The sequence below is a fragment of the Lineus longissimus genome, chromosome 12 (genome assembly GCF_910592395.1).
Source record: "Lineus longissimus chromosome 12, tnLinLong1.2, whole genome shotgun sequence".
In the NCBI taxonomy this organism is placed as follows: Eukaryota; Metazoa; Nemertea; class Pilidiophora; order Heteronemertea; family Lineidae; genus Lineus; species Lineus longissimus.
The window spans coordinates 9644452-9656586 of record NC_088319.1 but is presented as its reverse complement, the minus strand read 5'-3'; the positions used below and the strand labels follow the sequence as shown (position 1 = coordinate 9656586).

General features: G+C 43.0%; 1 protein-coding gene across 1 annotated transcript in view; it reads right to left on the bottom strand.

Annotated features, from left to right (window-relative positions):
- The window catches only part of LOC135497369 (6-phosphogluconate dehydrogenase, decarboxylating-like), a 65991-nt gene that overhangs the window by 41533 nt on the left and 12323 nt on the right, over positions 1-12135 (bottom strand). The window contains exons 6-7 of the mRNA XM_064787213.1: positions 11246-11447; positions 10720-10845 (exon numbers count right to left, since the gene is read on the bottom strand). Coding sequence (XP_064643283.1) covers positions 10720-10845; positions 11246-11447 — 328 coding nt within the window. The remainder of the gene's footprint in view (positions 1-10719; positions 10846-11245; positions 11448-12135) is intronic.

The window sequence follows — 12135 nt, the reverse complement described above, 5'->3', positions numbered from 1 at the left end:
ACACCCGTAATCTACATAACATCAGAACTTACAATAGTAGCTACACGTAGGGTTCACTGGGAACATTTTCCCAATACAAATACACTTGCATGAAGAAGGAGACAAAAATCTGAAACATACCCCTTGAGACAGCATCACAACCATACTCTAGAGACAACAAGGCGACTCACATTACAACCAAGCACAATATCTCTAGATTGCATTCTGCAAGCCTGAAGTAACATGTTGAAAAAACAAAGTTTCAACTTCCGCTGACCTTGTGGCGGCCTGAGCCAACTTGTCTGCCACAACAGCCGCATCAGAGAATTGCCTAGCCCTTGTGTAATACAGGGCAGACTTGTCAGTTGCCCACCCAACATGACTCATGGTCTCCTCAACCGAGTCGACTGCACCAGACATACCCATCAAGATGGAACATCCAGCTCTCAGGCTATGTAGCGTCTCCCCTTCATACAAATGCAAAGTAACCAGGTACTCCACAAACCTTGAATACATAGTACAGTAAGAAACCGGCTTGTTGAGAACTCTGCCAGACTCATCGACTAACCTAACAAATATCCCGTGGACAAATCCACCCCCCATGTTGCACACCAGTCAACATACTTGTAAAAAGCAAGGACGGGACAAATATCCTTGTCAATATAACGATAACAAATCTGTTCACCTTGTCGTCCCCACCACGCATGGTCTTCGATACGGTGTGACAAAACAAGAGACCCGAACCACCAGGCAATCTCTTGACTTCCTGAGATGGTATCTCACAAAGATCTGAAGCCCTATCTCCAGCAAAAAACTGGAGTTTGAAAAACGCCTGGTCCCTGACCAAAACAAATCTCTGTCTTGGAGTAATATCTGGCCTACTCAGCTGTCTATCAATATACACACCGATCTTGGCTATCTTGCTCAGAAATACTGGTTTTGCCTGCTTAGGAACTACATGTGACTTCGCTTGCTCCAAAGCTATGTGCTTGTAGTAATCTTTTATACAAGGAGCACAAGCTGGGTTTCCACTACACCTCTTAACTTCCCACAATCTATCTCGCCCTGCTGATTCAAAAATACGAACCATTTTCTGAATCAGACCATCAACAGTAGAAGCAGCCAGTCTGACCGGACAATGACATTCAACCTCAGACTGCGATTGCTGACCTCAATTTTACGCACTCCACTCTATGGACCTTTGTCTTACCAAAGGAATCCTTCCAAATCAAAAACTTAATGACATCATAGGGGTCACAAGTTGTCAAATCAGGTTTATGACTCAATTGTGCAAAAAATAGTTCCAAACTATTGGCTATACTAGACTTCCTCCTAGCATTATTCGAATTCTTCCACACACTGTGTATCTGAGCAAGCCTGCCCTCGATGGCCTCGATATTGATAGGCAGCTGAGCCTGGAAAACAGATGTACAAGTGATAAAAGACTACTCACTTACAACAGGCTGGAAAACAAAACCTATAGGCCATCAAAGACCCAGCCAAACCCTTTCGATCTGCAACAAACCCCTTCTTGGAGGGCACCAAAAACCACATCACGCTGACCCCTTCTACCCAGAATCTGCTCTGATACAGCATACAACTTGACGATCGGCATCCACAAGGGTGCTGAATCAGATACTTGTACCACCATGGTACACTTCTCAACCCGCTGCACAACAAGAAACGTCAACACTGAGAGAACCATGGAAGCAGGTGGAAATACATAAGGGTTAGACTCTGCTGAAATATCCTGTGCAAACAAATTGACACCAGATGTTAACGGGCTCGGTGCTGGGGTAAAATGTCTCAAGACGACACCCTGACTATCCTTCATAGCATTACTATCAAGGGCCATCAAGTCCACAGAATGGGGCCCATATGCATCTTCCACCTGCTTCCAGACATGGGCAGCTAACATGACATCAGTAGCGACACTTACACTTCTAGACGGTGCATCAGCCAGGTTGTCCTTCGAAGGTACATATGACATATTCAAGTGAATCTTGTTTACATACACCAACTGAAAAATCTGTTTTACAATATCTGTCAACGCACGATCTCTACCCCCCTGGTTTTGCCAGGAACAGAGAAGGGCCTGGTTATCTGTCAACAAATCTACCCTGTGGCCCGCTATACGTGGTAGGAGGGACTCCAACGCAAAGAGCACAGCCTGCGCCTCCTTCAGATGAATCGGCCGATCGTCATCAGCTTGCCAGAAATCAGAGAATTGCATACCCTCATGTTCACCAGATAGAACCACTGCACCACACTTATACAGCGATGAATCCGTTGCAAGACCAATCTGCTTATGGCATTCTAACTTCCATGGCATAAAACCATCCCAATCATCCAGAAAACGCCAATGCTCAATCTCTGTTCTGAGATCAGTAGAGATCTTAGCAGTACAATCATTCCTAATACAAAAAGATATAGCCCTATTGACTTCCCTCGTATACAAGGATGCCGCTGGAACCACCAAGGCCATTGAAATACACTTACCAGCAAACCTCTGCAGCGTCCTTATGTCAACCTCATTGGCCGCAAGGATCTGCTCCCTAAGTGCAATGAACCTATCCAGTTTCTCTTGGCAAAAGATAGGCCTGCTTGGATGAATCAATGAAAAAACCCAAATGCTTCAACAAGGTAGTGCCATCCAACACACTCTTGTGAAGGGCCAAACAATACCCCAAACGCGTCAATAGTTCAAGGAGAGCATAACACGTCTTGTCAACGCTAACTATCACCTGAGAGGTAACCTTGTTCCTAGCCTCAGTACCAAACCTATCATAAATGTACTGAGTAACTGCCAGACCAAAACTTCTTAAATATGTCGTAGGGACCATTCCCAAAGTCTGGTATACATATGGTGCCAATTTCAAACCAAACGGCAGCGTATTATAAACCATCACATAGCCTGAAAACACTATGCCAAAAAAGGTTCTGGACTCTTTTGACAACTTCTTAAATATGTCGTAGGGACCATTCCCAAAGTCTGGTATACATATGGTGCCAATTTCAAACCAAACGGCAGCGTATTATAAACCATCACATAGCCTGAAAACACTATGCCAAAAAAGGTTCTGGACTCTTTTGACAACGTTACATGATTATACCCAGATTTGTCATCGCAAGACACCATAAGAGAATCCTTAGCCACCAACCAGTGAAGATCCTTCAGGGTCTCCAACTGAAATGGGCAGTCCCTCACCCACAGATTCACATAACGGTTATCATGACATAAACGCAGTTTCGATGGCTCAACTGTCAGAGGCATGACTACTCTCGGCATCTGGCACTCCCCCACCTTCCCTAGGACAGTAATAGCTCCAGTACCAATCATTTTCTCCAACTCAGACGCCACAAAGGCAGCATGATTCAGACAACTAGGGGAGTTGGGGAAATACGCAGCCGGAGGAGTAGAGGAATCATACACCTTCTTCTTGAACTTGCCCTTAAATGGCTTGAAATAATGAGTAACATCCACACCATTAGAGAGCCAAGATCTAATATCATCAAGAGGCAAAACACTACCCTCGAAAGATGACAACACCTTTTCCCACTCATTCAACTGGTTATGAACTTGCCCTGAGACAAAATACTCAGGGTCCCTAAGAGGCAAAGACCGTGTATCAAATGCTGCGTCCCTCAACAACACATCTTCAAACGGTGTAACAACACAGGGAGGGGATCGAGGGCCCTCTCCATCCAACGTAGTCCAACGCACCTCCTGCCGCACTGATGCCATAGCTCTGACCGGGTCAAACCCCGACCGTAACTCCCAGTCTGGAGTATAAATCTTGAATTTACTGGCAGGCAACTGAAATCAATAATACGAAAAAACTAAGAGAATAGATGCTGGACTACAAGACAGAAAGAGCCCTCTACCCCCACCCGTGTAAGCAAAGCCTACTAGGGAAAAAGATTCCCTGGGCAAAGGTTTTGGGCACCCAAAAGATAGACCCTGGTCTACTTATCTCTAGCCTTCTTCATCTTGTCACAATCTTTGATATAATGATCACCATCACAAAACCAACAAGTAGCGGACTTTCCCCCACGATAACCTTTTCCATAGCCACCTCTACCATAACCTCGACCCCGAGAAGGGTAGTACGAACCAGGATACCCCGTTTGACACATTCGTTTCCCGATCGGCCAGCTCCATCACTTCTGCCATATTCCGTCCCGCCACCCGTCGGAATTCCTCCGCCAACTCACTTGCGGTCAAATTTTTCCGTCAGACGGTCCAAGGACACCGACGCAAAATCCTTAAAAGCATTTATCGAGGCAGCCCTGAAGCGCTTTAGCAGTGGGAGGGGGTCCACCCCCACCAACGAGTGCCGTCTTTTTAACACTGTAGGAAGCACCATGTCTAACAACAGCGGTAGCAGGCAGAGCTCGGAAAACTAAAAACAACAAACAGCAGGCTGGAACATGACTTTTCTCCGATCTGATTGCCCCCCCCCCCCCCGACACAAAAACCAGATCGTTGCCGTTGGTCACCACACCTCTCTGCAGCGTAGGAATATGGGCCTAGGCCTAGGCCTACACAGTGAGTACACACAAACCGGACATAAACACAACTTGCACATAACATACACTCAGGTCACTCAACCACCCTGCAGGCTGCACCCCTCCAGCAGGAAGACAACCAAGCCACACTGACTGATATTGTACTAATTGTAGGCCTAAACAACTTGACCTAGCACCCAGCCTACCACTGTAACTTGATGCAAAAAGAGAAAACCTCTTCCCCGTATTATAAAACTACTTGTACACATCACAATCATGGAAACACACTACAGACTTATGCACCCGACTGGGAACAACGTTTACATGACGTAGTGTTGGCCGTCGTCACGTCACCATGCATTTTACATTACTGTAACGTGACGAGACGCGACGTTTTCGCAAAACGCTGGTCCCAATCAAGTGCATGGATCCAAGCCATGCACACACGTGTATCCCTACCCTATGCACACCACGTGCCTCGAGCAATACATCGTGCCGTACATTCTGCACACCGCCAAGATGGCGCCCATCCCGCGGCAACACGCGCCGGTACAAAAAAACACTATAATCTCGCCAAATATTTACCCTACACGGTAAAAACCCTTACTCGGTTTGACTATAGTCCTTGCTCGACCATATTAAGCCCTTCACGGCTTGCCCTTCTCGGCGAAATACGAGATATTTACCTAAACGTGGCGACACGAACCGACCACACCCTCGACAGACACGGTCATCCAAGAAGAAGAGGCTGGTTCAAAGCGAGGCCACCTGGTGTCGCTCAGGACGGACTCGGGTCAAATCGGGTAGTTGTAAAACAAGAAACACAGAAACGAAACAGAAACACAGAAACGCAGAAACGAAACGCAGAAACGAAAATCAAACGGGTTTTCATAAAAGTTGGAATCAAGCGGCACGCCGATACTTTCCTTGCCCAATCCGTTGTTATTGTCGTTTAAACGTAAAATCTGAGGTTGGTGGGTTGCGGCCAGCCGGAATGCAATAGAGTTGTTGAGGGGATACATGGAGCAACTTGGGGGGGGGGGGGGGGGGGGGCGGCACGATATGGGTGAAGTCTTTTGAGGTGGTGGTGTAGTACTTTGGTAGGTTCGATTCGATTCCTACAGCATGTTATTTTAAATGAAGGTGCGGTGCAACATCTTGCCTTGTAGTGTTCAATTTACATGAAGTACCAGGATCATTCTACAAATCCCGTCTGATGCAGCACTAAATGCAAGGTACGGTACCAGTACATGGGTGAATCATTTCGACGTTATGTGAGACGTGAGAGACCAATTTTGGCGACTAGAATAGAGTAAAGTGTGGGGGGGGGGGGGGCGGGCACTAGATTTGGACTTGGAGTAACTCAATCTTGCCTGCCCAGCTGCTGCCTTTAAATAGTCCCTTTAAATATCTGTTTATGTTAATGAGGTTGCAGTAGGGAAGTTCAGCCTAGTGTCGTGCACAGGCCATGGAATGTACAAAAGAACAGGACTCGCTATTCGAAGGACTACTTTCTATTTACGCCGTGTAGTACATACATGTAGTGTATTGGCACGATCAAGGCCGGATGCTGCCAATCTGCGCACACGTTGATGAGGCTAAAAGGGGTATTGGGAAATGAGCATTCCTCCTTCCATTCCGACTGAATACCAGTTTTAGTTACACCCGCGTTCGCGGCCACAACCATGGCAACAAGATGGAGTCTGCGGACCAGAATTCGCCACAAGACTGGTTTCTGCGTTTCGTTTCTGTGTTTCTGTGTTTCTGTTTCGTTTCTGTGTTTCTTGTTTTACAACTACCCGGTCAAATCGGAGTCAACGTCGGAAAAGCGCGATATATCCAATCCGCGATTCTTTGAGATTTCGGGAAATGAAATTGTAAACAAACGCACGTGCACAGTTAAAATGGTCAACAAATGCGGATTTGGGTTTTTTCCCGGTTTTGAAAAGGGTTTCTTAGGAGCTGGGGGTGAAAATGGTGGTATTCATTTTACTATTATGTGCAGTTAGGAGCTTTAGTCATAGGGGATGGGAACTGTATGAAAAATCTGACTGCATGAAAAATCTGACTGTATGAAAAATCTGACCTGAAATTCCCGGGAAAATCCATATCTGTATTTGTTATTGAAGTGCAAAGTGCAAAGTTTGGACCACGTGTGTTTATTTACATCACGTGATCTGCTATCATGGATTGGATATAACATTGACCATAACACGGATACTGAATTTTTCCTTTTTTGTGCAATTTGTTGATGGAAACTACTTATGTAGAGTAGGAGGTGACTGGGCAGCCGATAGCTGGGTAAAATCGCCCTTAATCATGCCAATGGTCCTTTAATCCTTTAACTGCCAGCTTTGGGGTTCAGTGGCAGAGTGGATAGAGCGCCAGGCTTATAACGAGGTGGTCGTAGGTTCGATACTCAGACGGATCAACACTGTTTCATATTTGTGTCCTTGGGCATGGCACTTAACCCTACTTGCTTCTCTCCACCCAGGATAGGTATAGTCCTACCAGAAAGAAAATGTCCACCGTTTTTAAAAAATATCACAGTGATAAAATAAGATATTTGAATGCGTCGGTTTTCAGCAGAATATGGTATATTTAGTTGGTCATATATCTGTTGTATTTGGATACACCTTTTTCCATCCCTTCATTATGAACAAACATTTTTAAAAAGGTCCAAAAATCACTTTTTTATTTCACGTGCCTTTTTAAAAATTCACATGAGCCCATGAACCTTGCTTTATGACCATCATTTTTTGGCACTTGCAATTTCATAGAAAGTGTTCGATAGTCATGACAAATGCACATTTTTGCTTAGGATTTTTATGTTATTTTTCCGTTACCTTTGATAAAGACCCCCAATCCTTCATGTATGAGCCGAGTTGGCCATTAAAGACCCAGACTGACTGCATTGCTGACCGCGAGGGGTGTTTTGAACAGGGGGGTTTAATACTATTGAGTTGGAGTCATTGGGAAAGACATAGCCAGGTACATCACTTTAAAATTGGAATAAAATGGAATTTAAATGGAGAAAATGAAAAAACATGGTCATGGTTGACATCTTGGAATTTTGTGACACCAGATTGAGGCTTAGTTAAATCTGATCACAGAACAAGTACACAGTAACAAAAAATTAGGCCCAAATACAAAATGACCTCGCTACATAATGGTAACAACTCGAGATATTTTAATTCGAATGTTGGAGTGAGACAGGGAGAAAATTTGTGGCCTCTACTCTTCTCAACTTTTCTATACGATATGGATGCGTTTTTCAAAGAGAGAGGTAAGGTTGGCTTGAAACTCATTGAACAGCTAGATAAGGATGCAAGAACAGGTGAAGTTGAGGTCTTCATGAAATTGTTAATCTTGATATATGCCGACGACACTGTATTTATGACCGATAGTGAAGAAGAAATATAGCTTATACGACTATTGCATCAGTAACAAACTTCAGGTTAAAAAAGGTAAAACAAAGGTTATGGTCATCACTAAATCTAAAGCTCGCGTAAACAATCTTCAAGTCTGGAGATTCTTACTTAGAACGTGTCGAAGAATACCTTTACTGGGGTATTGTTTTTTTAAGGGAACGGTAACTTTTCCAAGGCAAAAAAGGGCTCACCGATAAGGCAGCAAGAGCGATGTATGCAGTTATACAATGAAACGGCCAAGGGCCATTGTGCTCACCGTAGAGATATTAGGCGGTTAGGAATTCATCCTGGTAACGAAACAGGCTAGTATACATATAGGTCAAACCAAAGTTGGTATGACATGTGATATATCGTTGTTTGTACCTACCATAAAATATCATTGAAAACAAGTCACTAATAAGAAAGATATTGCACTTTTTACCTTTTTACTTTTGGCCTTCTGGTGACCAAGTCGAGAATCAGATCAGATCGAATTTCGGTGTCCGAGGTTACATAAGGTACGGAGTCATGCGTAACAAAATTCAAGTTCATAGCTTTAGGGGTTAAGAAACGTGCCATAGTTACACTCAAACGACCAATTTACGCCATTTGACCTACGTGACCTTGTAATTAGGTCCAATCAAAAACCCGTATGATATGTGATGTATCCTTGCTAGGAGAACCGACCATAAAAAATTTATCAAAAACGAGTGACTCATCTATCGTCACACTTTTTAGGTTTCCACGTCTGGCCCCCTGGTGGCTAAGTCAAGAATGAGATCGGACTGAAATTCGGTGTCAGAAGTAAAATGACATAGGGAGTCATGTGTGCCAAATTTCTAGTCCATAGCTTCAGCAGTTAAGAAACGTGCCTTAGTTACACTATAACGGCCAATTTACACCATTTAACCTCTGTGACCTTGAAAAATAGTTCAAATCAAAAACCCGTAGGATATGTGATGTATCCTTGCTGGGAGTACCTACCATAAGGACATCATCAAAAACAAGTCACTTTTTTAGGTTTGGCCCCTGATAGCCAAGTAAAGAATCAGATCAGACCAAAATTCAGTGTCAGCGGTTGGAGTCAGGTGTACCAAATTTCAAAGTTCATAGCTTTAGCGGTTGAGAAAAGTGCCATAGTTACACTCAAACGGCCAATTTACACCACTTGAACTCTGTGACCTTGAAAATTAGATTAAATCAAAAACCGGTACGATATGTGATGTATCCTTGCTAGGAGAACCTACCATAAAAATATTATTGAAAACGAGTTATTCATAAGAGAGATATCACACTTTATAGGTTTCCACTTCTGGCCCCCTGGTCAAGAATCAGATCGGACCGAAAGTCATTGCCAGTGGTCACCTGACCTGGAGGGTCCTGTGTAAAAAGTTTCAAGTTCATAGCCCTAGCGGTTAAGAAACGTGCCGCTGTTTTGAAGCAGGATACGACGGAAACGGCGACAACGGCGGACGGACACAGCAGTGTTGGATAGACTCCCCTGCGGTGAGCCAAAAAGGTAGAAGGTTAGATCTACCATTTGATATCATGTTAAACCTTTTTGACGCATGTGTTGCACAAATTTTATTATATGGATCTGAGCACTGCTGACCTGAGGTATGTGGGTTCGAATCTTTTGTTATTTTTGAGAAAGTTCAGACAAGGTTTTGTAAATTAATTACCTGTACAAGCAAATACAAACATAACACAGTGTGATATGGTGAGTTGGGTTGTTTCCCTTTAAAGATGTTAGCAAAACTGAGAATGGTCAATTTCTGGAATAAGAGTGTAAAGGGTAAAAAGAGCAAACTATCTTATATTTTATATAGAATTGTGGTTCATTTAGACCAGGTAGGGAGATACAGCTCTCCTTGGTTAGTATTTGTTAGAAGTATTTTTGAAGAGTGTGGTATGAATTATATTTGGTTAAACCAGGCAGCAGACAACCAAGGGAAGTTTGAAATGATAAGTACGAGAATTAAAACTACCTTGTCAGACCAATTTGTTCAAGACTGGGCAGCAATGATCAACAATAAGGACACTTTCATGTTCTACCAGAACATTTATGTACCACTTTTGTAGACTTTAGAACTTGGTCATACAAGTTACCTACCAATCAACTCCCGGAAAAATATTACAACTCCAATACGTGAAAAGTTTTGCACAACATGTAATCTCACAAGAACTGGAAATGAATTTCATTTCATTTTCGAATAATGTCCTGCGATAGATCATCTACGGAGAGAGCTTATTCCCCCAAAATTTTTACAACATCCAAGAAACATGTCAAAATTATTTAACTCTAAAAATAAAGGCCACATTATAAGATTAGCCAAAGTAATACAGAAAGGCCTGAAGGAATATGCCCTCCTTCCTGACATTCCGTAGTTATTAGAAGTAGTTTTCGTTTATGTTGTTTTTATATTTTCATACATATTTTTTTCCATCCACTACATAAATGTCATCTTGTGTTCATACTGTAATCAAAAAATGCAACACTTATATACTTTTGTAAAATTTTGCCCCTCTATATACCCGCGCACATCGCGGTTAGAGCGCAATAACATTTCGTATTTCGTATTTCGTTTCTATGGCAGCTTCGAGGATCTGTTTAAGCTAGTTTGTTACGAAAATAAGTTAAAATATTCGGCAGTTAAAGGGTTAAGTTTGGGCATGGTGACAATAAAATGATCAATATGGTAAGCACGTTATTATTCAAAGACGATACAATCAATAAACGCAATGCTTTTTTCAACAAACGTAAACAGAGCTGAACAATCACAACAAAACAATGCTTTGAGTCAATCCAAATTGCGCTCACCTGTCCAGCGGAGTCGCGTATCTTTTCCACCAAGTATTCACCCTTGTCATCTTTGTATTGCACAATTAAAGCAGACATCTCAATAAGGAAGGAGTCCAACTCTGTTTTGTTCCATGCCTCAAACACCTGGAAATAATCGGGTAAATTGTAAAATAAACATAATTATTTCAATCCTACAGACTGTGCACTATTTGTTTCTTGTGGTGCATTAAAAATTGCAATCACTGTGTGTTTATGATATAAAATCTATTTAATTCCTTTAGACTCCTACATTGCACATTATTTCAGAACAGTTCAATGGACCCTATTTCAAAGTGACTGCAAGGATTTGCCATAGTTTTGGGTAGTTTTGTCGACAGAATTCACGAAGTGTCCAATATCTAAGTGTTCATTGAATTGTTTAACAGTTCTTGCATCTCATACTCACTGAAAACATGTGTCTATTGATTTGTGGCAGAAATTGTTTGTAATTGAGAGCGAATTAAATAGTGTCCTGCATAAAGTCAGATATGAAAAAGTAACTCACTTTACCCATCTCGGGAGGCGTCATTTCAAGCGTTTCACGCATCAAGTGATATGCCTCACAGATCAGCTGCATGTCGCCATACTCGATACCGTTGTGGACCATCTTGACGAAATGTCCTGCCCCTTCGTCGCCAACCCAATCACAGCATGGTTCTTTGCCGATTTTAGCGGCAATGGATTGGAAGATTGGCTTTAGATGGGGCCTGAAGCAAAAATACCACAATTTTTTTAAAGGGCAGAAAAATGTCTCTCCTTCGCTGTGAAATTCAAATAGTGTATTCAGGTCAGTGGTCGTCTTAAGTTGATGTCGATGTAGCCCAAACGACATAAGGATGGAAAGTAAATTAAGCTCCTGCAAATCAAAAACTTAATAACATGTATTTCTTTAGTTGTTAAAATGTTTTAATGTCAAGGCCAATGCGATGTGATTACAGTTGTTTATGGTACATTTCTGACCAAGGTACGTCCCTACCTTGAGTCACAATCTATTTTAGGAACTGACCAGAGATGACGTTCAATCTCATCACTTACCATGCCTCCGGTGCACCGCCCGGCATCAGGCTAGGCCCATACTTTGCACCCCTCTCGCCACCATTTACACCTGAGCTATCACTTACCATGCCTAATGTTGACGGCCTGCATCAGGCTGGGGCCATACCTGGTACCCTCCTTACAACCACTTACACAATACGTTTGCAGCACCTTGAAGATAAAACCATTTGTATAGCTCCTGATCCATCACTTACCATGGCTCTGATGATGCACTGCCTGGCATCAGGCTTAGGGCATACCTGGCACCCTCCTCACTACCACTCACACCTGATCCATTACAGACCATGCCCCCAGTGCACTGCCCGGCATCAGGCTAGGGCCACACCTGGTACCCTCCTC